Raw genomic sequence first — 23,134 nt, 5'->3', positions numbered from 1 at the left:
GTTGGGGTCATCTCGTGCGGGACACTGTGCATTACCAGTATAATGCAGAAACTTGTGGATGGCCTCAAAACGCATCTGGGCCATGACCATTCGGAATACTGGAGTGTTGTATAAAATATCAACACTCCAATATTTCCGAATTTCCGGCTTCTTCAGTATCCCCATATGGAGGACCAGGCCCCAAAACTGCGTCATTTCAACTGCGTCTACAGGAGACCAGTTTGAAAATGATGAACGTGGGTTTTGCTCCAAAAATTGACGAGCGTACAAATTAGTTTGCTCCACCATGAGGTTAACAAAATCCTGAGAGAAAAAGACTTTGAAAAAGTCAATTTCTGTGAGGCCGGTGGTGTCAAACTTGATTCCTGATTCTGCCACAAAATCAGGAATCAGTGGCTCATAATTTTCGGGGGGCGAGGTCCATACGGGGAGCACTGGGCTGCGGGCATGGTGGGCGCTGCCTCATCTTCTGTCCTGGAGCGTCTGCGTGGCGGTTCCGCAGGACCCGAGGAGGAAGATGAGGAGGGGGAAGAGGAAGAGGATGAAGAATCCGAAAAATAAAGAAAAGTTGGGATCGCCATCCTCGCTATCAGTGTCGGAGGCAAGTATAGCATATGCCTATGGGCAACAAACAAGGAGAATTGGAACTACTAACACAGGAAAAGAAATATGATGTAATTGGAATCACTGAAACTTGGTGGGACAATACACATGATTGGAATACAAGACTAGAAGGATACAACTTATTTGCAAGAAACAGACTTGATAAACGAGGAGGGGGTGTCGCATTGTATGTTCGAAACGCGTATATCTGCACAGAGATTGAAGCTTCAGAGACTGGGAGTTCTGTGGAAACTGTTTGGGTAAGAATACAAGGACAGAACAATGGAAAGGACACCATTGTAGGCATTTACTACAGGCCGCCTGTGCAAGCCGAAGATATAGATGAACTCTTTATGCATCAGATGGCCAAGTTCTCCAAAAAATATGACATAGTTGTCATGGGAGATTTCAACTATCCAGACATTTGTTGGGAATCTCTCTCAGGCAAAACTAACAGGTCAAGGAAATTCTTATCCTCTCTTGCTGACAACTTTATCTTCCAAAAGGTAGGGGAGAAAACAAGGGGAACTGCTACCTTGGATCTAATCCTTATAAACAGGGAGGAAATGGTTGAGGAGGTAAAAGTGGCTGGGACCCTAGGAGGTAGCGACCATGCTATTTTAGAATTTTGGATAACTAGAGGTGGAAGACCTGTGAAGACTCAGACGTCAAGGTTAGATTTCAGAAAGGCAGATTTTAAGGGATTCAGAAAGAGAATTGGAGGGATCCAATGGCTGGATATCCTTAAAGACAAAAATGTCCAGGAAGGATGGGAAATCTTGAAAAATGAAATTCTCAAAGCACAGTTGTTAACAATTCCGAAAAGAGGGAAGAATAGGAAGCATTTAAGGAAACCAGGATGGATGAACACAGAACTTAAGCACATGCTAAAAAGGAAGAAAAAAATGTTTATAAAATGGAAAGAGGGAGGCATATCTAAAGAAGAATATAATGCTGTCTGCAGAACCTGCAGGGCACAAATCAGATTAGTAAAGCTGAAAATGAACTGAGGCTTGCAAGAGATGTCAAAAGCAATAATAAAGGATTTTGGGGATATGTCAAAAGTAAAAGAAAAGTCAAAGATGCTATAGGATTTTTACAGGATGAAAATGATGAAATGGTAAGACAGGATGTTGAGAAGGCTGAACTTTTAAATTCCTATTTTGCATCTGTTTTCTCTCAGAAAGGAAATGCAACATCAACTGTTATTCACTGTCCTATTAAGGGAATAGAAGAATCCAGGATATCTATAAACAGAAAGATAGTGAGGAAACACTTAGCTAACCTAAATGAATTCAAGTCTCCAGGTCCAGATGAATTACACCCCAGAGTACTGAAGGAGATAGCAGAAGAAATTTTTGAACCCCTCTCCATAATCTTTGAAAATTCTTGGAGAACAGGAGAAGTGCCAGAAGACTGGAGAAGAGCAAATGTTGTTCCTATCTTCAAAAAGGGGAAGAAGGTGGACCCAGGCAACTATAGGCCGGTGAGTCTGACTTCTATACCAGGAAAGATCTTTGAACAAATTATTAAACAACATGTATGTCAATACCTGGATAAGAATGAAGTGATTAAACAGAGTCAGCATGGGTTTCTAACTAATAAGTCATGTCAGACTAACTTAATTTCCTTCTATGACGGTATCACTGATTGGGTGGATCAAGGAAATGCTGTAGATATAGTATATCTTGACTTCAGCAAAGCATTTGACAAAGTCTCTCATACAATCCTTATTGAAAAAATGACTAAGTATGGAATGGACAAGGCAACTGTTAGGTGGATTCATAACTGGCTTAGTGATCGGACCCAAAGAGTGGTCGTAAATGGCTGCACATCCAGTTGGAAGAATGTCTCAAGTGGGGTACCACAGGGCTCTGTCCTGGGCCCTGTATTGTTCAACATCTTTATCAACGATTTAGATGAAGGAATTGAGGGTAAACTGATTAAATTTGCTGATGACACAAAGCTAGGAGGGATAGCTAATACTAGAGAAGAGAGAGAGAGGATTCAAAAAGATTTAAATAAACTGGAGAAGTGGGCAGCAACTAACAGAATGGTTTTTAACAGGGAGAAATGCAAAGTACTACATCTGGGCAATAAAAATGAAAAAAGCATATATAGAATGGGAGGAATAGGGCTAAGTGACAGCACATGTGAAAAAGACTTGGGTATACTAATAGATCACAGACTGAATATGAGTCAACAGTGTGATGCAGCAGCAAAAAAGGCAAATGCAATTCTAGGATGTATTAACAGAAGCATACAGTCTAGATCACGTGAAGTCATTATTTGCCTCTACTCCTCTTTGGTCAGACCTCATCTGGAATATTGTGTCCAGTTTTGGGCACCACATTTTAAAAAAGACATCAACAAACTGGAGCAAGTTCAGAAAAGAGCGACCAGAATGGTGACCGGTCTGCAAACCCTGTCTTATGAGGAAAGGTTGCAGGATTTGGGAATGTTTAGTTTGCAAAAGAGAAGACTGAGAGGAGACTTAATAGCTGTCTACAAATATCTAAAGGGCTGTCACATTGTAGAAGGCTCAACTTTATTCTCATTTGCACAAGGAAAGACTAGAAGCAATGGGATGAAACTGAATGGGAAGAGACACAGATTAGATATTAGAAAAAACTTTTTGACAGTTAGAGTGATCAATGAGTGGAACAGGCTGCCACGAGAAGTGGTGAGTTCTCCTTCAATGGAAGTCTTCAAACAGAGGCTGGACAGACATCTGACTGGGATGATTTAGCAAATCCTGCTTTGAGCAGGGGGTTGGACCAGATGGCCCAGGAGGTCCCTTCCAACTCTACGATTCTATGATTCTATGATTCTATGATTCTATGATTCTCCTCCATTGAATAGCGCTGTTGTGATGAATTTGATGACATTTTTGTGTAAATATGGTGCTTGGGTGTACATTTTATTGAAAACTGTATGTGTACGTGTGTGGGGGGGGTGATTGGTGTAAACTTTCTGTAAAGAAAAAACTGTGTAAAAAAGTCTAAAACAGCAGGCCCTAGCTGATAAGTGTCACTTATCAAAATTAGGCTGCTGGATGTGCACATGGGATGGCGCAAGGGGGGTGAAAAAAAAAGCAAAACGGCAGGCACAAACTCTGATAAGTGATCTGTGTCACTTATCAAAGTTTGGCAGCTGGGGGATGTGTGTGTGGAGTTGGCGCTAAGGGGGCTGAGAAAAAAAGGGAGCACGAGTGTTGCTCGATGAACTGCGTCACCAATCAACACTCAGTGGCTGCGCATAGGTGGGTGGAGGGGGGTACAAAAAGGGGGATGGGGGATTGGGGTGGATGAAGATAGATTGGGCAGGGATCAACAGTTAGGGTTGTAGTTAGGTGGTACAAAGGGGGTGAAAAAAATGAAAAACGGCAGGCACAAGCTTTGATAAGTGACGTGTGTCACTTATCCAAGTTTTGCGGCTGCGGGATGTGGCGCAAAGGGTTGGTAAAAATAGGGGGAAGGGGGATGGGGGATTGGGGTGGATGAAGAGAGATTGGGCAGGGATCAGTTAGGGTTGTAGTTAGGTGGCACAAAGGGGGGTGAAAAAATGAAAGAGGGCTAAGGAAAAAAAAGCTAGCACGAGTGTTGATTGGTGAACTGCGTCACCGATCAATGCTTGGCGGCAAAAGGGGGTGGAGTGGTGTAAAAAGAGGGGGAAGGAGGGATGGGGGATGAAAATAGATGGGGGGTGAAGATAGATTGGGTAGGGGATCAGGGATCAGGAACACTTACGTTTGGCGTAATATAGCACCGATCCAGGCTGGTACTGGCAGGGCACAGCGGCGATATAGTGCCGCTGTGTGCTGCGATTGGCGCGATCGATTAGATCGGCGATCGCGCCAATCCGGGGGCTTTTTGGCAACGCCAGGCACCGGCTCAAGGATTGAGTACATTGGTACTCCGATCCTAGCCTATGACATCATTGTTTCAGACAAGCTGATTGGCTGAAACAATGAGAAGCGCTGCGATTGGCTGTTCAGAATTGAACAGCCAATCACAGCACTCTGGATGCCGGGGGGGCGAGATCGCAGCCCTGGAGGCCGACACCATTTTCTGTAAGATGAGATGGTGTCGGAATTTTAATGCGATCACCGCGACTTAAGTTGCGGTATCGCATTAAAGGGCTCGATGTACTATCCCGTCCACGGTCATACGGGCCCGTGTACAGTGGATGGGATAGTACGTCGGATGTCAGAAATGGGTTACTATGCTATCATGGGATATTATGACCCAGGAGCATGCAAATAGTGTTACTGCTGTAAGCACACATGCAAGACACATCTTCGGGCATACATCCTGAAAAATGGGTACCTGGTGTATGTACATGGAGTAGCTAAAAGAAGAAGCACTCCCAAAGTTTGTATCCTCGTAATCCATTGCAATCATCATTTTATATAGCACTGTGTATTTACAATTGCTGATTTTGCCGTTCTACCCAACTAATTCTTCTGTTTTCCATTAGGTGTATGACATCACATAAAACTGTCTAGCTGAATCCTTCTAAGGCTAGTTTCACAGTTGCGTATGGAGGAGCTGAAGACAGCTGCGGGCTTCCTCCGTGAAGCTCCACCACCGGCCACACCTCCTCTGGTCAGCTCCGACTATGTCGGCATGCGGCCTGCATACCCTATCTTTAGAATTAGGTATGCAGGCCACGCCAATGAATGCAGATGCCTCCGCATGCGTCTTTTTGACGGTGCGGCGAGGGCACCAAAATGCAACATGTTGGGTTTGGCGCAGGTCGCTGCACCGTCAAAAAGACGCATGCGTAGGCATCTGCATTCATCAGCACTGCCTGCATACCTAATGCTAAAGATAGGGTATGCAGGCCGCATGCCGACAGAGGCGGAGCTGACCGGAGGAGGTGCGGCCGGTGGCGGAGCTTCACTGAGGAATCCCACAGCCATCTGCAGCTCCTCCATATGCTAGTGTGAAACTAGCCTAAGCTCTGTGTAGAAACAGGAGATCAATTTTCTCTGCACAAGTTGTGAATCACTGCAAAAGTCTATGGCAGGAGGAAAGAGCAAAGCAATTGAGTCAGAAGTTGAAGAGGATGAGAATGATAAATGCAGGGACAAGTGATTTCCTGTTTCTACACAGAGCAAAGAAAAGATAAGAATTAGCTAGGTAGAAAGGCACAATGAGCAATTGTATGTACACAACAGAGGCTGGACAGACATCTGTCTGGGATGATTTAGCAAATCCTGCTTTGAGCAGGGGGCTGGACTAGATGGCCCAGGAGGTCCCTTCCATCTCTACGATTCTATGATTCTATAATTCTATATAACATGATGATTGCAATATACTAAGAGGATAAAAACTATCATGGAAATGCTTCTGTTATGCCCAATGGTGGCGCATGTGGATTCTTGCAGAGAATAGTGCAATACCACAGTTAAGTTGAATACTGATCTCTCCCATTGACTGTCATATGCACTTTGGCACTTTCTACTGGTATTATCTTTTGTAAAACACCATGCTTTTTTGTTTTTTTCATGTCCTTGTTGTCCCTTTTCTCTTCTCTGATTCTCCCCCACTCCCCTCTTTTTTGATCAAGTAGACAGCTAGATGGAGAGTATATAGGGAAACTGAGGGTGAGCCACTGTTGAGCGGGGTGCACCATATTGCGTACACGTTAGGGTGTGAACCTCCGCAACAAGGAAGGCACAAATGAGTAGGGATGTCTGAGGGAAACTTACACTAGATTTAAGCCCAGAGATAATCCCTGGAATGATTTATCTGTCTTATTCATAAAAGAGATGGTATCATTAATTTTTGTGGCAAGGTTTTGCCTGTGGTCATTTATTGTATGGTACTGAGTTGGATTTTGTGACGAATTCTTTTGGGACAGGGGTCCTTTATCATATTTGGTTACAATCACCCCTGTATGTCTCTATATAAACTTCCTCCCCTTTGCCTTCTAACCCTTTGACCAATTCCTGTTAACCCTTGTATTTGGTATTTGGTTGGACATAGTCAATCTTGTGGAATTAATCCAGATGATTTGATCAGACATGGTTTTTGCCTAGTTAGGGGGTAACAGACTGTTTCTAGGGTTAGCCGTCAGTGAACAGGGGCGCCATTTTGTGACCAAGATAGGGTGCCAACCTCCGCTGTCAGGAAGGGGTGCATTAGGGAATGATAGGGTAAAATAGTCTTCAGTGTACCATTGTAAATTGATTTGACCATTTTTTCTGCCCTGGCCAGGTGTACTTTAGCTGATTTGTTTAATGTGTATTTTAAAAAGTAATTAAAAGTTATATTTTAAAGGTATTAGTTTTTTCTGTGAGCCAGTTGTTCTATATACCGATCTACCACGTTCTATAGGAAGAAGGGGACACCATTTAGAGGTGCCGGCAATAGCCCCATCTTCTTCAAGCCTGCGAGGACTCTCTGGAGAGAAGTTGGAGGCCGACACCTCTTCATGGACTCCCACAACTTCTCATCAGGAGCACAACTTCTTCTGTTCACTAGAAGAAAAGTGACATCCCTCACCATCTTCTAGACTAGGATGCTTTTCTCCATCAAGCCATCGTCAGCATAGGACAATGCGGACGTAGTACCAGGAACTGGGCATTGGGAAGTCTCTATCCATTCGTTGAGATCAGCTACCACCTCAGAGGATTCAAGGAACAACTGGAGTTCCTCCGACTGGTTGGTGAACTGCAGAGACTTAGAAGAGGCAATCGCCTTGAAGTTGTTTTCACCATACTTAAGAGAGACTGAAGATCCCTGCTTTGATCCTCTCTTCAGCCTGGTCTCCAAGTCGACACGTCCATGAGGTGAGGAGGTTTCTGGGGCAGATCATTGGTACAATCGTCGGGACTGTGTGGGGACATTATCTCTGTTTCCCTTTTTTTGGAGAGTCCAGCCAGGGCCGCCATCAGGGCATTACTGTCCTTACTGCTGTATGGGGCCCGGTGATCAGAAGTACAGAAGGGGGCCTGCAGGTCAGGGGCCCCGCTCCTGTGCTTCTAGTCATCGGGCCCCAAGTGCAGTGTGCTGCAGCCAAAGCGCTGAAGGACCTGTGGGGATGTCATCGTCATGTGATCAGGGGGCGGAGTTGATCAATGGTGAATGCCTGTGATAAGGCCTTCACCATTGATCAGCTCCGACCCCTGATCACATGATGATGACATCACCACAGGTCCTTCATCTCCTACAGCAGCTGCATCTTCGCCCCAGGAGCGTGGCCAGGTAAGAAGAAAGTTTTTTTTTTATTTAATTATTGAAAGAGGCCAATATGTTTCCCCAGCAGGATGGAGACACATGGACCATGTGTCTCCATCCTGCCAGGGCAGATTGGAGGCACACGGGCAGATTGGAGAGTGACACGGGGGGCAGGATGGAGATGGGTAGAATTGGAGACACTGGGGGCAGGATGGAGATGGGGCATGATTGGAGGCACAGCAGGCATGAATGGAGGCACAGGAGGCAGTATTGGAGTCTGGAGATACAGGGGGCATAATTGGAGGCACAGGAGGCATGATTGGAGGCACAGGAGGTAGGATTGGAGTCTGGCTATACAGGGGGCATGATTGGAGACACTGGGGGCATGATTGGAGACACAGGGGGCAGGATTGATGACACTGTGCACATACCCACTAGGTGCACCTCTGGTAGCTGCGGCGCGTACAGTAACAGGAGGCAGGGCCGGGGCGGTGAGTAAGCAGGCATTCCTGTATGGAGGGAGAAGGGGACACCATGCAGGGGTGCTTGCAATAGCACTACAGCTTCTTTAACACAAAAAGAATAAATGAGATTTGGATATCCTGGAAATTATATTTCAAAATGGGAGCAGGACCGCTATGGGCGCAAACATTAGCTCCATTATTTAAAGCATGTCCATTAACATTGCACAGGCAAGAAGAAAAGAAATGGAGCATTCACCCACTCTTTTTCGCTGAATTCCTTTAATCCATATTAGATGATATCAACATCTTAATAAAGTGCATGGTGCGGTGTGCAGGGGAGTGAAGAGGTGAACACCCATAGAAGCACAGTAACAGCGCAAAACAGCCGTTGTCCATCAGGATTGTTCACCTGGTCACTTCCCTGTTGATATCATCTAATATGGATTAAAGGAATTCAACAAGAAAGAGCAGGTGAGTGCTCCATTTCTTCTTGTCTGCGCAATATACCATTACTCTATGTGTAAGCATCACCCAGAAGAGGTCTTTAATACTAAAAGTGTGAGGTATCACTTGAAGTGAAAGAAACACAGTCATCAGCCGATATATTTGGTGCCTAATATTCTAAGTGGACATACAGTGGGTACAGAAAGTATTCAGACTCCTTTAAATTTTTCACTCTTTGTTTCACTGCAGCCATTTGGTAAATTCAATCTTTAAAAAAACAGAAATGTAAAAATTTTTGCAAATTTATTAAAAAGAAAAACTGAAATATCACATGGTCATAAGTATTCAGACCCTTTGCTCAGAACCTCATATTTAAGTCACATGCTATCCATTTCCTTGTGGTCCTCCTTGAGATGGTTCTACTCCTTTATTGGAGTCTAGCTGTGTTTAATTAAACTAATAGGACTTGATTTGTACAGGCACACACCTGTCTAGATAAGACCTTACAGCTCACAATGCATGTCAGGCAAAATGAGAATCATGAGGTCAATAGAACTTGCCAAGGAGCTCAGAGACAGAATTGTGGCAAGGCACAGATCTGGCCAAGGTTACAAAAGCATTTCTGCAGTACTCAAGGTTTCTAAGAGCACAGTGGCCGCCATAATCCTTAAATGGAAGAAGTTTGGGACCACCATAAGTCTTCTTAGGCCTGGCTGTCCAGCCAAACTGAGCAATCGTGGGAGAAGAGCCTTGGTGAGAAAGGTAAAGAAAAACCCCTCAGATCACTGTGGCTGAGCTCCACAGAAGCAGTAGGGAGATGGGAGAAAGTTCCACAAAGACAGCTGAAGCCTCAACTCAGTGCAAGACATATGAAAGCCTGCATAGAATTAGCTAAAAAACACATGAAGGACTCCCAAACTAAGAGAAATAAGATTCTCATGAGATGAAGATAGAACTTTTTGGTGATAATTCTAAGTGGTATGTGTTGAGAAAGCCAGGCACTGCTCATCACCTGCCCAATACAATCCCAACAGTGAAACATGGTGGTGGCAGCATCATACTATGGAGGTGTTTTTCAGCTGCAGGGACAGGACGAGTGGTTATGTGGCGCCCCTGAGGGTTCTGTCGCCACAGAGGTACTGCACCTCACCCAGAGGTGTGGTATCCCACTTCCCAGGTAAGGGAGAGACACCCAACCACACTCAGAACACCTGACAAGTACTCTGACACTCACCTCACACTTACACTATGGCCAGAAAGGGATTGACTTGCCCTGTTTGGATAGGAATGGGTGCTGGGAGGTGGGCGGATCTTGTAGGCTGAGCGGGAGAGCAGAAGGGGAAGTAAGGGAGATTCTCCTTAGGGGGAGGAAGTGAACGGACGTGTGGTCCAGCAGCTCCTATGCTGGCGGAGCTGCTGGGGTAAGATAAGGATGGAAGGAAGATTCTCTGGAAGAGGGAAGGGATTTTAGAGGCACGGGATAGGCAGAGGCCACCCGTGGGGCTCGTTCCATGCTGATAGCCATCAGGTGGAGGAATCAGGTCACAGAAGGGACTCAGCCCCTTAGCCTAGTAGAGTGGAACTAAGGACTTAACTAGCAAAGCCGACAGCAGTGGTCACTTGGGCCTCAGCCACTATCCACAGTTATCTTGCCGGAAAGGCAGCAAGGAATTGGATCAAGGAAACGAATTGTGCACGTTATCCGACAGGATTCGCAGCTGCTAGCCTGGGACACTGACTGTAAGGTGTTGCGTAGGAGAAGGCGGGAAAAGCAACACAGTGAGACGGCCAGGAAGGGTACATATTGAGGGGAGTGCTGGAAAGGTGTACTCTATCCATCTGGGAAGTTTGCTGGACTCCTGGCCTGAAGGATGCAGCACCAGGTGGGCATCTGCATGCAACTGAACTGTGAGTAAACTATTGGAACTGCACTCAGCTGTGTCATTGCCTTCTTCCTGCACCAACCCACTCAGCACTGCTACATCTCTATGCCTAACACTACACCATCTACCTCAACTCCTACTATTACTGCCCTGGGACTACAGCTCTACCTGTGGGGAGCTATTACATCTCTGCCTTATACCATCTGTCCCAGAGGATCTGCACTGCAGCGTCGGCTTAACACCTTCATTGCCGAGTACCACAGGTGGCGTCACGTATCATCCACCTATAAACTTTATTCAGCCATGTTTCATCCCTTTTGCATGGACGCCCAGGGCCACGGACTGGGTCACCGCCACTGTGACACCTCCCTCTGAGACACCGGCCCAGTACCGAGTAACCCCACTGCCCTGGCAGGCAATCCAGTTACAATTGAAGGAAACATGAATACCGCCAAGCACAAAGATATCTTGGATAAAAACCTCTTCCAGAGGACTCTAGACCTCAGACTTGGCCAAAGGTTCACCTTCCAACAAGACAATGACCCTAAGCACACAGCTAAAATAACAAAGGAGTGGCTTCAGAACAACTCTGTGACCATTCTTGACTGGCCCAGCCAGAGCCCTGACCTAAACCCAACTGAGCATCTCTGGAGAGACCTGAAAATGGCTGTCCACCAACGTTCACCATCCAACCTGACGGGACTGGAGAGGATCTGCAAGAAAGAATGGCAAAGGATCCCCAAATCCAGGTATGAAAAACTTCTAGCATCATTCCCAAGAAGACTCATGGCTGTAATATGTCAAAATCGGGCTTATCCTCAATACTGAGCAAAGGGTCTGAATACTTATGATCATGCGATATTTCAGTTTTTCTTTTTAAATAAATTGGCAAAAATTTCTACATTTCTGTTGTTTTTCCAGTCAAGATGGGGTGCAGAGTGTACATTAATGAGAAAAAAAAGAACTTTTTTTGAATTTACCCAATGGCTGCAATGAAACAAAGAGTGAAATTTAAAGGGGTCTGAATACTTTCCGTACCCACTATACATCCATTAACATGAGTGCTTTATTTTATTTATAAAGGCAAACAGTTAGTATTTATCTTAATGAAAGACATGCATTCAATCAGTCTGAGTGCTGAATTCAATTGTTTAGGAACTAAAATGGCCCTCAATAAATTCCCAAGTTTGAGCATTCATGACTTAAAATTTCAAAATGGCTGAATTCTCAGTTTAGGAATTAAATTTTTCCAAGGTCTGAGCTCTGATAAAGATGCAGCAACAGAAACATGCACTAGATACAAGGTTGAGCCATGTTTAGCGGAATCATAGTGGTTAAAGGCATTATGCATTGGCTTGGCACAGGAGATTGCTGTATTCACCAGTATTACAAAAAAACAAACTTTTTTTTTTGCTGCCATCTTGACAGTAAAAAAAAGCGCTAACTATATTGATTTGTCACCTTTCCTACCTCATCTAAAAATGTATGTTAAAAATAAATTCATGTCTGGGTTGGTGTCAGTTTTGTGCGAGATCTTTTTTTTCCCTCAATCAGTCCCTAGAGGTCCATATTTTGGTCTAGGGGCTCCTTGTACCTCTCGAAGGTGCTTTCATTTGATCAAAGGTGCTCTGAAACACATATTTGATGCATTATTATATCCTGCCATCTGTTGGTCAAATGTAGTATAACCCTGTATGTGTGATTTATCATTTTCTCTTCTCCATTTGTGTAGATGAAACATTTTTTTTTCACGAGCAAATAAAATATTTTCTTTGATTAATATTTCTGCAAACACTTCTGATGTTTTATATCAATACTGTTTACTAGAAGAAATACAGTAACACAATCATTTTTGCTAGAACTTTATTTAATTTAAAATGCAATATTAAATAATTGTAAAAAAAAAAGTAAAGAATTGCAGGACTGAAGAATAAAACAATATCTCCATCTTATATATACCTGTATTAGTCCTTTTTGTTATGCCCTCTTTCTTGTACAATGTACACAGAAGCTCATTTAGTTCATTATCTAGCACCATATTGAACCTTTTGCTTTATGTTATTTATAGGGAATCATAGGCTGCGGCTCAGTGATTAATGTGGAAATATTAAGCAAGAAAACTACTTACATATTATTCCAAGGCTACATGATTTCTTTAGGTCACGTTATGCTGTTGCTAGAGGGATATGATGATCTTCCATTATTTAATATTGCCACTCTTGACTTTTAGAATTAAAGAGGACCTGTGCTACCTTGTAAAAAGTTCCCCGGATTCTGCTGCTCTTTTCCATTTTGCGCTGTATCTCCATTGCAAAGATCTTGACATTTGTAGCTTTTGGAGTACAGTATGTGAAGTCTCCAAATTCAGTCCAACTGAAGGTTTCGTCAGTCCTTTTTGAGAACATTTGCACTTATACACCTCCCTCCTAGACAATGCCAATCACAACTTGGCAGCCTAATTAGCTGTCTAGCAGTCTCATATGCTACACCCCCAGAAAAGTGCCTGAAGAAACACCCAGTTGGACTGTAAGTAGAGATTTCACACGCTGAGTTCCAAAAGCAATAAATGTGAATAGGTTTGCAATGGAGCAACTCACCAGGAAATGGAAAAGAGTGTCAAAATCAGGGGAACTCAGGGATTTTTGAAATGCATTTAACAGAAATTTTCTTAGTAAATTACAGGTCCTTTTTAAGACTTATCTGCATGATATATCATGTTGTTTGGAGCTGTAATGTGGCATCCACAGAAGTTCATAAGGCACCACGGTATCTCTAGATGTCTTCAAATTCGTTTGGAGGCACCCAATAGTGGTGACGAGCGAGCGTGCTTGGATAAGGTGTTATCCGGGCATGCTCAAGTGCTAATAGAGCATCTTCAGCATGCTCTAATACTATGTTCGAGTCCCCGTGCTGCATGTCCCACTGCTGTTAGACAGCCACAACACATGCAAGGATTACCTCTTTGCTAGGCCATCCCTGCATGTGTTGTGGCTTTGAAACACCTGGGAGACATGCAGCCACGGCGACTTGAGCATAGTATTAGAGCGCGCTGACGATGCTCTATTAGCACCCGAGCATGCTCAGATAATACCTTATCTGAGCAGGCTCGCTCATTACTAGCACACAGTCAAATTCTTTATGAGTCTTACAAAAAAGTAAAGTGCCTATCAAATGCAAAACTATTACCCTCAAGAAGCATTGGTTCTAGAAGTGAGTATCTGCAAAATATACCATTATATAGAACAGTATACAGGAATGAGTGAAGCAGTAATAAATGCTGTTTTTAAAATACATAAAGGAGAAAACATATTAAATTTCTCTCTCTCTTATGCTTAAGATAGAAGCTAGTTCCTAATTTCCATTTTCCAATAAAATTAATTAGAAGTTTTACAAATGAGTCAAACATCATTAATAAAGATATCATTTATATAATTAAATAAATAAATATTTAAAATATTACATATTTTAATGTATATTCAATAATTAAATTTTCAGATGCTTCTGCATGATGCATGATCTTCAAATATTCCCGTGTAGCAAGACCTACAAGCGCAAAAAGAATAAATGAGATTTGGATATAGTACAAATAATATTAGAAAAATGTGATCAGGACTGCTATGGGGGCAAACATCAGTCCTGGTACTTAGACTACTATAAGGGATTTTTATTGAATTCATATAAGGCAAAACCTTAATGCTTGTCTTAATGAAAGAGAAAAATGTTGTCTTTATTATTTTAGAGTCAATACAACCCTCTAAGTATTCTAAACTCTGTGTAACATGCAGTATTAATTGATTAATAGACAAGATACTGGTTTAAGGCATGCTGCATCAGTCATGAGTTACAAGTTCGCTTCCTAAACTTTGGTTTAAAGAGTGGTTCACTACTGGATAACCCTTTTCTTAACTGTGTCAGTGCCACACATAAAGTAAAAAAAAAAACACATAGTTACCACCTGGGCAGGTATCACTCCTTGCAATGTTGGCGCTGTGTCTCCTATGTTAGAACAATGTCACAAGACTACTGCTGCCAATCAACGGCCACTGATTGGTTGCAGCCTTCACTACCCACTCTGATGGAATTCTGAAAGGCTACAGCTCACTGACTCCACTAGTCATTTGACATAACAATGGTGACCGCATTGGAAGGAGCAGTACAGGTCTAGGAGGTAACTATGTGTTTTTTATTTGATTTGGGGTACTATAGCTTTTAAGAAGTACAGTCATGGACACCCCTTTCAATACATAGAGGATGCAAATAACATAAAACATTTACGGTGTATTACATCTAAATTCTATATTTTTTTACCTTAAGCGCAAGGGTTTCCATAGGTCACCTCAATACGTCTGGCTGTTTAAAGTAAAAGAAGAAACATAAGAAATATGAGGAAGAAACTGAGACCTAAAGGATGATTTTTTGAGGTGTGATTGACACAGATATTCTCCGATTAGTGTTCTTTGAAGCTTACAACCCATATTCACCCAGCAACATGAACATTTGGCTTTACAAGCACATTATGTCTGCACCTGAAATTCTCATGCATTTATGGTTGTGGTTAGATATGAGTGAACCCGAATTGTAGAGATCGGAGTTCGTAATGGACACCTAGTGTCCGGTGCTGATCTCTGAATATGGACTTCTCCTGGAAGACCCTTTTATAGTTCAGGAAAGAGAGAGATTTGAGAGAGAGATATTTTCCAGCACCAAAGTTTGGGTCGTCATTGATTTCTTTGGGGTTCGGGTTCATGTTCAAGTTCGGGTACGGTTCTGCTACCCAAACCTAGCTGTGGCATCTAGCATTATAAGGCCAAAAGACTATATCTGATACACAGAATTTTAAAAGCCCTTCCCATAGCACTCTAGGTGTCCGTCAACCCTTCATCCCACCCTAGCTCATCTATGTCTTGGAGAACCTCTTTATTTTTTCTCCTTTCCATTAGGTCTATGTAGAAATAGGAAATCTCTTGTCCCTGTATTTATCATTGCCCTCTTCACCTCCTGACCCAGCTGCTTCCTCCTCCTCCTACCAGGGACTTTTGAAGTGATTTAAGCCTCATACTGGCAAAATTGACCTCATGTTTCTACATAGAACTTAGAAGGATTCAGCAAGTCAGTTTTTAATCATGTGATGTCATAGACCTAATGGAAAAGAGAAGAATTAGCTGAGTAGAAAGGCAAAATGAGCAACTGTAAGTACACAGTGCTGTATAATATGATGACCACAATATATTAAGAGGATAAAAATTTTGATGGGAGGAGGGCTTTAAAGTGAACTTGACATCAGAAATTTGCCCACTAAACTAATCCCAGGCTCCTGCAGGAAATTACGTGATCATTACAATGATGTTTGTAGCTAAACTGAAGACTCAGGGGAACGGTTTTCAACTCAAGGAGGAAAGTTATTACATGATAACTATAGCACAACCATTACACACATAGTTTAGCTAAAAGCATCGTTGTAATGATCGTCTAATTTTCTGCAGGAACCTGGGATTAGTTTAAAGGGTCATTTTTTGATGTCAGGTTCCCCTAAATTAAAGATCACTCATGGCCTCCACCACTCCTCGTTAACATGGCAGTTTGTCTTTGTGTATGATATCAGCTGTAAATGATGCAAAGATATAATCATAGAGATTCATGAAGATTCACTTACAGGTCTCATAATAGTCCTTCAGATACACCACAGCCGGCTGTAGGTTTTGCACTTCACTTTGCTGTTCCATCTCTATAGAGAGCTGCATTGGTGTGTAATCAAGCTACACGAACAGAATAGAAAATATCAAGGGAATGAGATTTACTCTGCATATGTCATAGACGTTTCTAGTGTTTTTTTTTTTTATTTCGGATTCCAATCTGTGACCTTTGGGAGAAAGCTTGTCAAAAAGTTCATCAAAGTTTTCAATGCAGTTAGTATTTGGTAATGAAATGAATTAGTAGCCAATTCTGCATTTACCTTTTCCAGATAGATTGTAACATCAGTTTGGCTACTTTCTACTCTCTTCACCAGGCTGTGAGCTAAGAGCTGGAAAAAAACCCCATAGATGATGTTATGAAACAATTTACACATCGTATAAGTCTAAAAATTACAAGAAAACAATCTAAAGCCATATATGATTTAGTACCCACACAGCCTCGGACTCCGGAGTCCGGTCTCTGGCGCTCCAGCCTGGGGGTGAGCTCAGCTATAGCTCCTGTCCCCAGTTTCTCTCCACACGTCTTGTAGATGACACCAGGATAGGATTGAATATACATTGTCATGATGATCAAAGTTTTGGGAGAAATTAGGACCAATAATATAATTAAAAAGGGTTGTTTCTTATTAGGAAATATTAACATCCTAAAGAGAATCTCCCCAGTTGAGGATCACTTTCTTTAAGGACAGGTGCAGATGACTATTTTGTCTCCATCCTAGAAAATCAGTCCAGTGATTCTGGTCAGCGTGGGATCCAATTTTGTCAGAGGTGGAAAGAATAAAGAAAAAAAGTTTCTCCATGAAACTCTGTGAATATCAGACCACACTCAGATGTCATCTGAGTGCAGTCCAATTTTTTTTCACTGAGCCATTGACTTGAGCGAGTTCCATCAGATCCTCGGAGGCAAATCGCGCATGCTGCCATTTTTTTTAATCTCGTAACACCAAAGATCGACCACAATGGGTTCACATAAAGTCATCAGAAAATCTATCATATATTCAATTAGGTAATAATTATATTATTTCATTGTATATATATTAGGTAATAATTACATTTTTTAAGCTCCCCATATTGGCAATAACTGGTGTGGTCATAATAATAGACAATATAGCACCAATTCACAGAAAGAGTATAACCACAAATGCTAAATGGTATAATCTAATATATAAAGCTCAATGTGGTTGTGTGTGTATGTATGTATTGGCATCTGCACTGTCGTAGCTACAGCCACCACAAAATTTTGCACAGTCACACGTCTGGACCCCGAGAGCGTCATAGGCTATGTTGTGAGGCGAAATTTTAACCCCGCGCGTTCCAATTCACAAAACAATTTTTCCCCTATCTACATAATGGGGAAAAAGTGAAAGGAAAAGTGTTGGAGGCAAATTGACAGCTGCCAGATGTGAACAAGGGGGACGTAAAGCATGAGAGCGATGGCGCCAAAGAGTATATACCATACAGTTGCTAAGGTGGGGCCCTGACATGTGATACTCACCACACACGGGGATATGAACACACACACAAAATGCGCCACACACTACCACGTGCTTCCACACATATACCACCCTCAGCACACATTTCACCACACATACACCAACCTCGCCACATGAAAGTCGAAACACAAAACTCGCCACTCAAAACTCGCCACACTGTCCCAGAGCTGTTTACAAGATGAAAAATGAGCTGTGATTGGTTGCTATCAGCAACAGTTTTCATTGTGGACAGTTGTGGTAACTGAGGCCTATTATTCTTATCATTTCTATGGTGTTATCGTCCTTCTGTACAGCTGGAAATAACACAATTTATTACCGTGCCAACACAGACCACCCTCTGACACAGACTGCAGGGGGAGCCCAGTATCACACAGGATAGGATTAGATACACGGCTCAGCAGTCAGTATCACACAGGATAGGATTAGATACACGGCTCAGCAGTCAGTATCACACAGGATAGGATTAGATACACAGCTCAGCAGTTAGTATGACACAGGATAGGATTAGATACACGGTCAAGCAGTCAGTAACACACATGATAGGATTAGGTACACGGCTCAGCAGTCAGTATCACACAGGATAGGATTAGATACACGGTTCAGCAGGCGGTATCACACAGGATAGGATTAGATACACGGCTGAGCAGTCAGTATCACACACGATAGGATTAGATACACTGCTCAGCAGTCAGTATCGCACACGCTAGGATTAGATACACAGCTCAGCAGAAAGTATCACACAGGAGAGGATACTTTTGTAATCGTTTAGTTAATTTGTGCTGCAAATCTGTAGTGTTGAATATATGATGTGAAATGTTTTTATGAGCAATATAATCATTAAAATTTGTTATAACTAACCACAGTTGGTTACTATGCCCGGGCAACGCCGGGCTCTTCAGCTAGTTAAATATAAAATATATAAACCTTTATTATTATAAGGTGTGCAATTTTGTGAGTGCACCCAAGGTGGAGACAAGCAGCAGGAGGAGATATAACTGTAGAATTCAAAAGGGTTAGTAAGAATATATCAAGACGTATATAACTCACCCTATTGTGGTCTTTGGGAGCATATCCAGACAGCAGTTGTACAATTAAAATGGCCATGTTAGACTCTTCATTATCAGGATCACTTAAACTGAAATATGGAGAAAAATTTGAAAATTTGCAAATAGAATTTTTCTCATTACCAAAAATTATATCCAGGGTGCCTTAGTAAAGAAATAGCACTGACTTACTCCAGTCTATGTCCTCAAGTGACAAACTCCATGTAGATGTTGTCTTTGGTTGGACTTAAAGCAGAGACACCAAAAACCAAACTGACTGTATGGACCCTTGGGGAGACCCAGCTCCTTCCATTATATTATACGCCCACAGGGGCTCTTTCGTTGACATAATCTACAGATTTGACTTTTTTCTTGGGTTAATATATTCAGAGACTAGTGGCATGACATTACCAATTTTGTAAAAAAAAACAAAAAACCCAAAACACGATTTTACGATACTCTGTAGGGAGATGTTTATGTCTCTGGAGTTTACATGGTCACCTAGTGGTTGTAGATGTGAATCACATTCAGATTCTTCAGATGGAACCTGAAAACCCTCCTCTTCAAGAAAGCCTACAGCCTGCAATGACCCCGCTACCTCCTCAACACTACAGGAGATATCGCCTCAATCAACACCGAAACTGCTGCAACCCCCCAACCTACTGTCCCCTTCCCCACAGGGCAGGGTCCTCTCCCCTCCGTACCAGTCTGTCATTGTTAGCTTGTTTACTGTAAGTGATATCTGTAATTTGTATGTAACCCCCCTTCTCATGTACAGCACCGTGGAATCAATGGCGCTATATAAATAATAATAATAATAATTACAGTGTTTTGCGATCAAAATGTCAAAGACTTCTAGACAGGTTTGATCTATAATATTATATGAGCCATGTATGGCAATAATTCCACGAAAATTGGTATTTCCTATAACTTTATCTTGCAGTCAACTTACCTGGCACTGATTTCTATGTTAAATGATGGCACTGGGTGAGGTGGGCACTGAATTGGAGAAGCATTTACAATAAGGGTAAATGATGCTTCTGGTTCTGGATTCAAGATATTATATTTTTCTGTAATCTAAAAAAAAAATATAAAAATCGAGAATATTTTGAGAAAATTTTAATGGTAAACATTATCCTGCATTATTTTGTTTATCCTGTAGTTTGATGAAAAATTGAATAATTTCTTTACGTTTCAATAATGCTTGAGGCTCGGTTTTTCATATGTCACCACTAGAAGCACAAAGTGGTGAGAAAAGCTATACTTTTCTATGCACTTTCCGCTTTTTAGTTGCAACAGAAGGCAGTGACCATTGTTGCGGTTCTGTATTGTACCTGCACATATGCACAGCCACTTCCTGTGGCTTCCATAGTATATTCTGCTGGGACGTCAGGCAAATCTACAACCAACACTTCTGTTGGATTCTGGGGATTCACTGTCACGTCTTCTGTAAATCCATTGTCATTAGTAACGGCAATTGTAGGAATGTTTTCATCCACAAAAGTTAAGTAACTGTAAATAGAGATTGCCCACAAAGAGACTACTGTATCCTATAGGGTAAGAAAAAAAGCAAGGGTTAATATTTACCAACAGAAGTAACTTTAGTTGTAAAAAAAAAGTCACATTGACAACATCAGACAGTGAGGTCTAGGTATACCAAAAAAAGTAAAGTAATAAGTAGAGATGAGCGAACCCTAATGAGAGAGAAAGAAAGACCCATAGCCCTCACTATGACCATTTTACAGCATCAAAATTCGGGTCCTCATTGATTTCTATAGGGTTTGGGTTCAGGTTCAAGTTCGGGTAGAGTTCTGGTAACCTAACCAAACTTTGAACTAAAGTGTGGTCGAACCCGACCATCCATGGGTCCTCTCATCCCTAGTAATAAGCAAACAAATCTTAAAGGAATACTCCAAAAAAAGAGAATACTCTGTTATGCCTATTACACGACCTGAGTGGAAGGAGCATGATACCTGAATAAAAATACAGGGAGGAGATCATGCCCAGCCCTCTAATGCTCTACTTTAGGGTCATGACAGTGGGTTTAGATTTTTCTAAAATAAGCAAAAAATTATATAAAAGAGATTAAATGTAGCTTGTGTGTGTGGACTTGGTCTATATGTTCGCAGAAGTGTTTGTAGGCACACTTTTTTCTTTTATTTTGCAGTTTTCTAACATAGTTATGAATTAATAATTCAAGAACCTGAGTGGAGGCATATCCTCCGTTAGCATTTTGTTGGGAATGTAACCAGCGGACAGCCGGCACTGCTGCACCCAGGTCACTTTCGGTTGGGTGTTCATCAGACACCAGTGCCAACACAACGTATGCTGTGAGTTCCACATGCGCAGAGTTTGGATTAGACCACAAAGGATCATCTTGAGGGATCTCAGGATTTGTGGACCAGTGGGTCGTGTCATCTGAAACAATGAACAAAACAATGTATATGCTGCGTTTCTTTCCCGTTGGACTAAAACAGTTTTCCATGGTTTCAGTGTAATTACCTTTCTTTATGGCCACTTGATCCAGCTGCTCTAAAAGTTGTGTCCTTTTCTCTACATCGCCCATTAGGGTGTAAGTGTACGCACATTGTGCCTTAGTGTAGGTGGAGCTTTCCGGTTGCGTGCAACTCTCCAGACATTGCTTTGCTTTCTCTATTATTTCATCCTGTGGAAGTTCACATCAGATAGTGGGAAACATGTTGAGTGAGAAAGATGCTGGTTGGAAAAGTAGGAGACCTTTAACATGTGCAATAACACAGTTTTGATTGATAAATGACAGATATGTTTCGAAACGGAAACTATATATATATAAAATGCATTCTACTAATTTTAATGACTGTCTGTTGATACCTTGCTAGAAAATCAAGTCCTGTGATTACAGCAGCCTCAGCAGTGAATCAGGAAAAAAAAGACAATAGGAGCATAGTAATAGTGCAGAGGGGAAAAAAAAGAATAAAACAAGTCAGAAGGTTATAGAAAAAGGGACAGATAAAGATACAAACTCATTTTAAATGGCTTAGTAGGAAGAGAAGCACAAGATAAGCTCAACAAAGGTGGTGTATTTGATTATCCACTATAATGTGGACGGTGAAGTTTTTAGTTTTCACTCAAAGAATTCTGTTAAGTCTGTATTAAGTCCCAACTGACTCCTCATAACTGAAATTCACTTCTACTTAACTTTTGTGTTGTTTGCCATGATTTTCAAATTTTTTTTACAGATTTTAATAATAAAGCATTCAACCCCTTTAATGTGTCTGTGTTTATACTTTTGTTCCATATAGGATCTTTCCAGTTTACCGTTTTTCTCTCTTTTTTTTTAAATAATTGTCCCATTATAATAAGACATCTGGTTCCCAAATATAGAATTCAATTCTGGATATGGGGTTGAAGTGTATAAGTTGATGACGGTATATAAGTGCTTAATAACACATACTGTTGTAACTAGTGATAACTAGTGATAAGCGAACGTGCGCGGATAAAGTCTTATCCGAGCATGCTCGGGTGGTAGCTGAGTGTCTTCGGCGTGCTCGAAAAATGTCAGGATTGTCAGTTTGTCCGGTTAGCACACGAACGTGCTCAGAAAACACCTTATCTGAGCATGTTCGCTCATCACTAGTTGTAACCAAACATCTGAAGTAAAGGGGTTAAATTAGTATTAAAACTCATTTTCAAATACTCCATTAAAGAAGTACGCCAATCAAAATGGATATCTTTTCAATTTATTGTGTACTCTGTACTTACAATTGCTCATTTTGCTTTATTCAGTTTTGCATTAGGTCTATGACATCACGTGATTAAAAACTGATTAACTGATTTCTTCTAAGCTTTATATAGAAACAGAAGGTCAATTTTCCCTCTATGAGTCATAAGTCACTGCAAAAGTCCCTGGCATTGGGGAGGAGTGAGCAGCTGGGTCAGGAGGTGAAGAAGGGAATGATAAATGCAGGGAGAAGAGACTTCTTGATCTTACATATAGCAGTGAAAAAAGAAGAGTTATCTGGGTAGAAAGGCAAAATGAGCAATTGTAAGCATACAGGGCTGTATAATATGATGACTGCAATATATTAAGGGGATAAAAATTTTGATAGGAGGAGGAGGTGTGCTTCTTTAAGGAATTCTGATTTATTTATAAATCCTCTTCTTTTAAGTGGAGTGGATGGTCACTACAAGGAGCATCTTTACTTTGGAGGACCCACCACATTAATGCATTACAACCCACTGATTTCAAAGGCAACCATGCGATGCTTCACTTTTCCTGTGATGTTACTGTATGGGGATTCGGCACTTGCTACATCTCATTGAAGCGGACTCATACACTCCGTGA

General features: G+C 41.8%; 1 protein-coding gene across 1 annotated transcript in view; it reads right to left on the bottom strand.

The window, feature by feature from the left end:
• Positions 1–12,430: 12,430 nt before the first annotated feature.
• LOC141049754 (alpha-2-macroglobulin-like protein 1) overlaps positions 12,431–23,134 on the bottom strand; it is a 52,115-nt gene continuing 41,411 nt past the window's right edge. The window contains exons 28-36 of the mRNA XM_073546481.1: positions 21,313–21,475; positions 21,014–21,228; positions 20,145–20,360; positions 19,763–19,887; positions 18,815–18,902; positions 16,535–16,603; positions 16,235–16,337; positions 14,890–14,931; positions 12,431–14,124 (exon numbers count right to left, since the gene is read on the bottom strand). Coding sequence (XP_073402582.1) covers positions 14,891–14,931; positions 16,235–16,337; positions 16,535–16,603; positions 18,815–18,902; positions 19,763–19,887; positions 20,145–20,360; positions 21,014–21,228; positions 21,313–21,475 — 1,020 coding nt within the window. The 3' untranslated portion in view covers positions 12,431–14,124; position 14,890. The remainder of the gene's footprint in view (positions 14,125–14,889; positions 14,932–16,234; positions 16,338–16,534; positions 16,604–18,814; positions 18,903–19,762; positions 19,888–20,144; positions 20,361–21,013; positions 21,229–21,312; positions 21,476–23,134) is intronic.

This window comes from Dendrobates tinctorius, unplaced genomic scaffold (assembly GCF_039654945.1).
Source record: "Dendrobates tinctorius isolate UK_male_01 unplaced genomic scaffold, ASM3965494v1 ptg000147l, whole genome shotgun sequence".
In the NCBI taxonomy this organism is placed as follows: Eukaryota; Metazoa; Chordata; class Amphibia; order Anura; family Dendrobatidae; genus Dendrobates; species Dendrobates tinctorius.
This window is presented reverse-complemented; position numbering and strand designations above follow the sequence as displayed.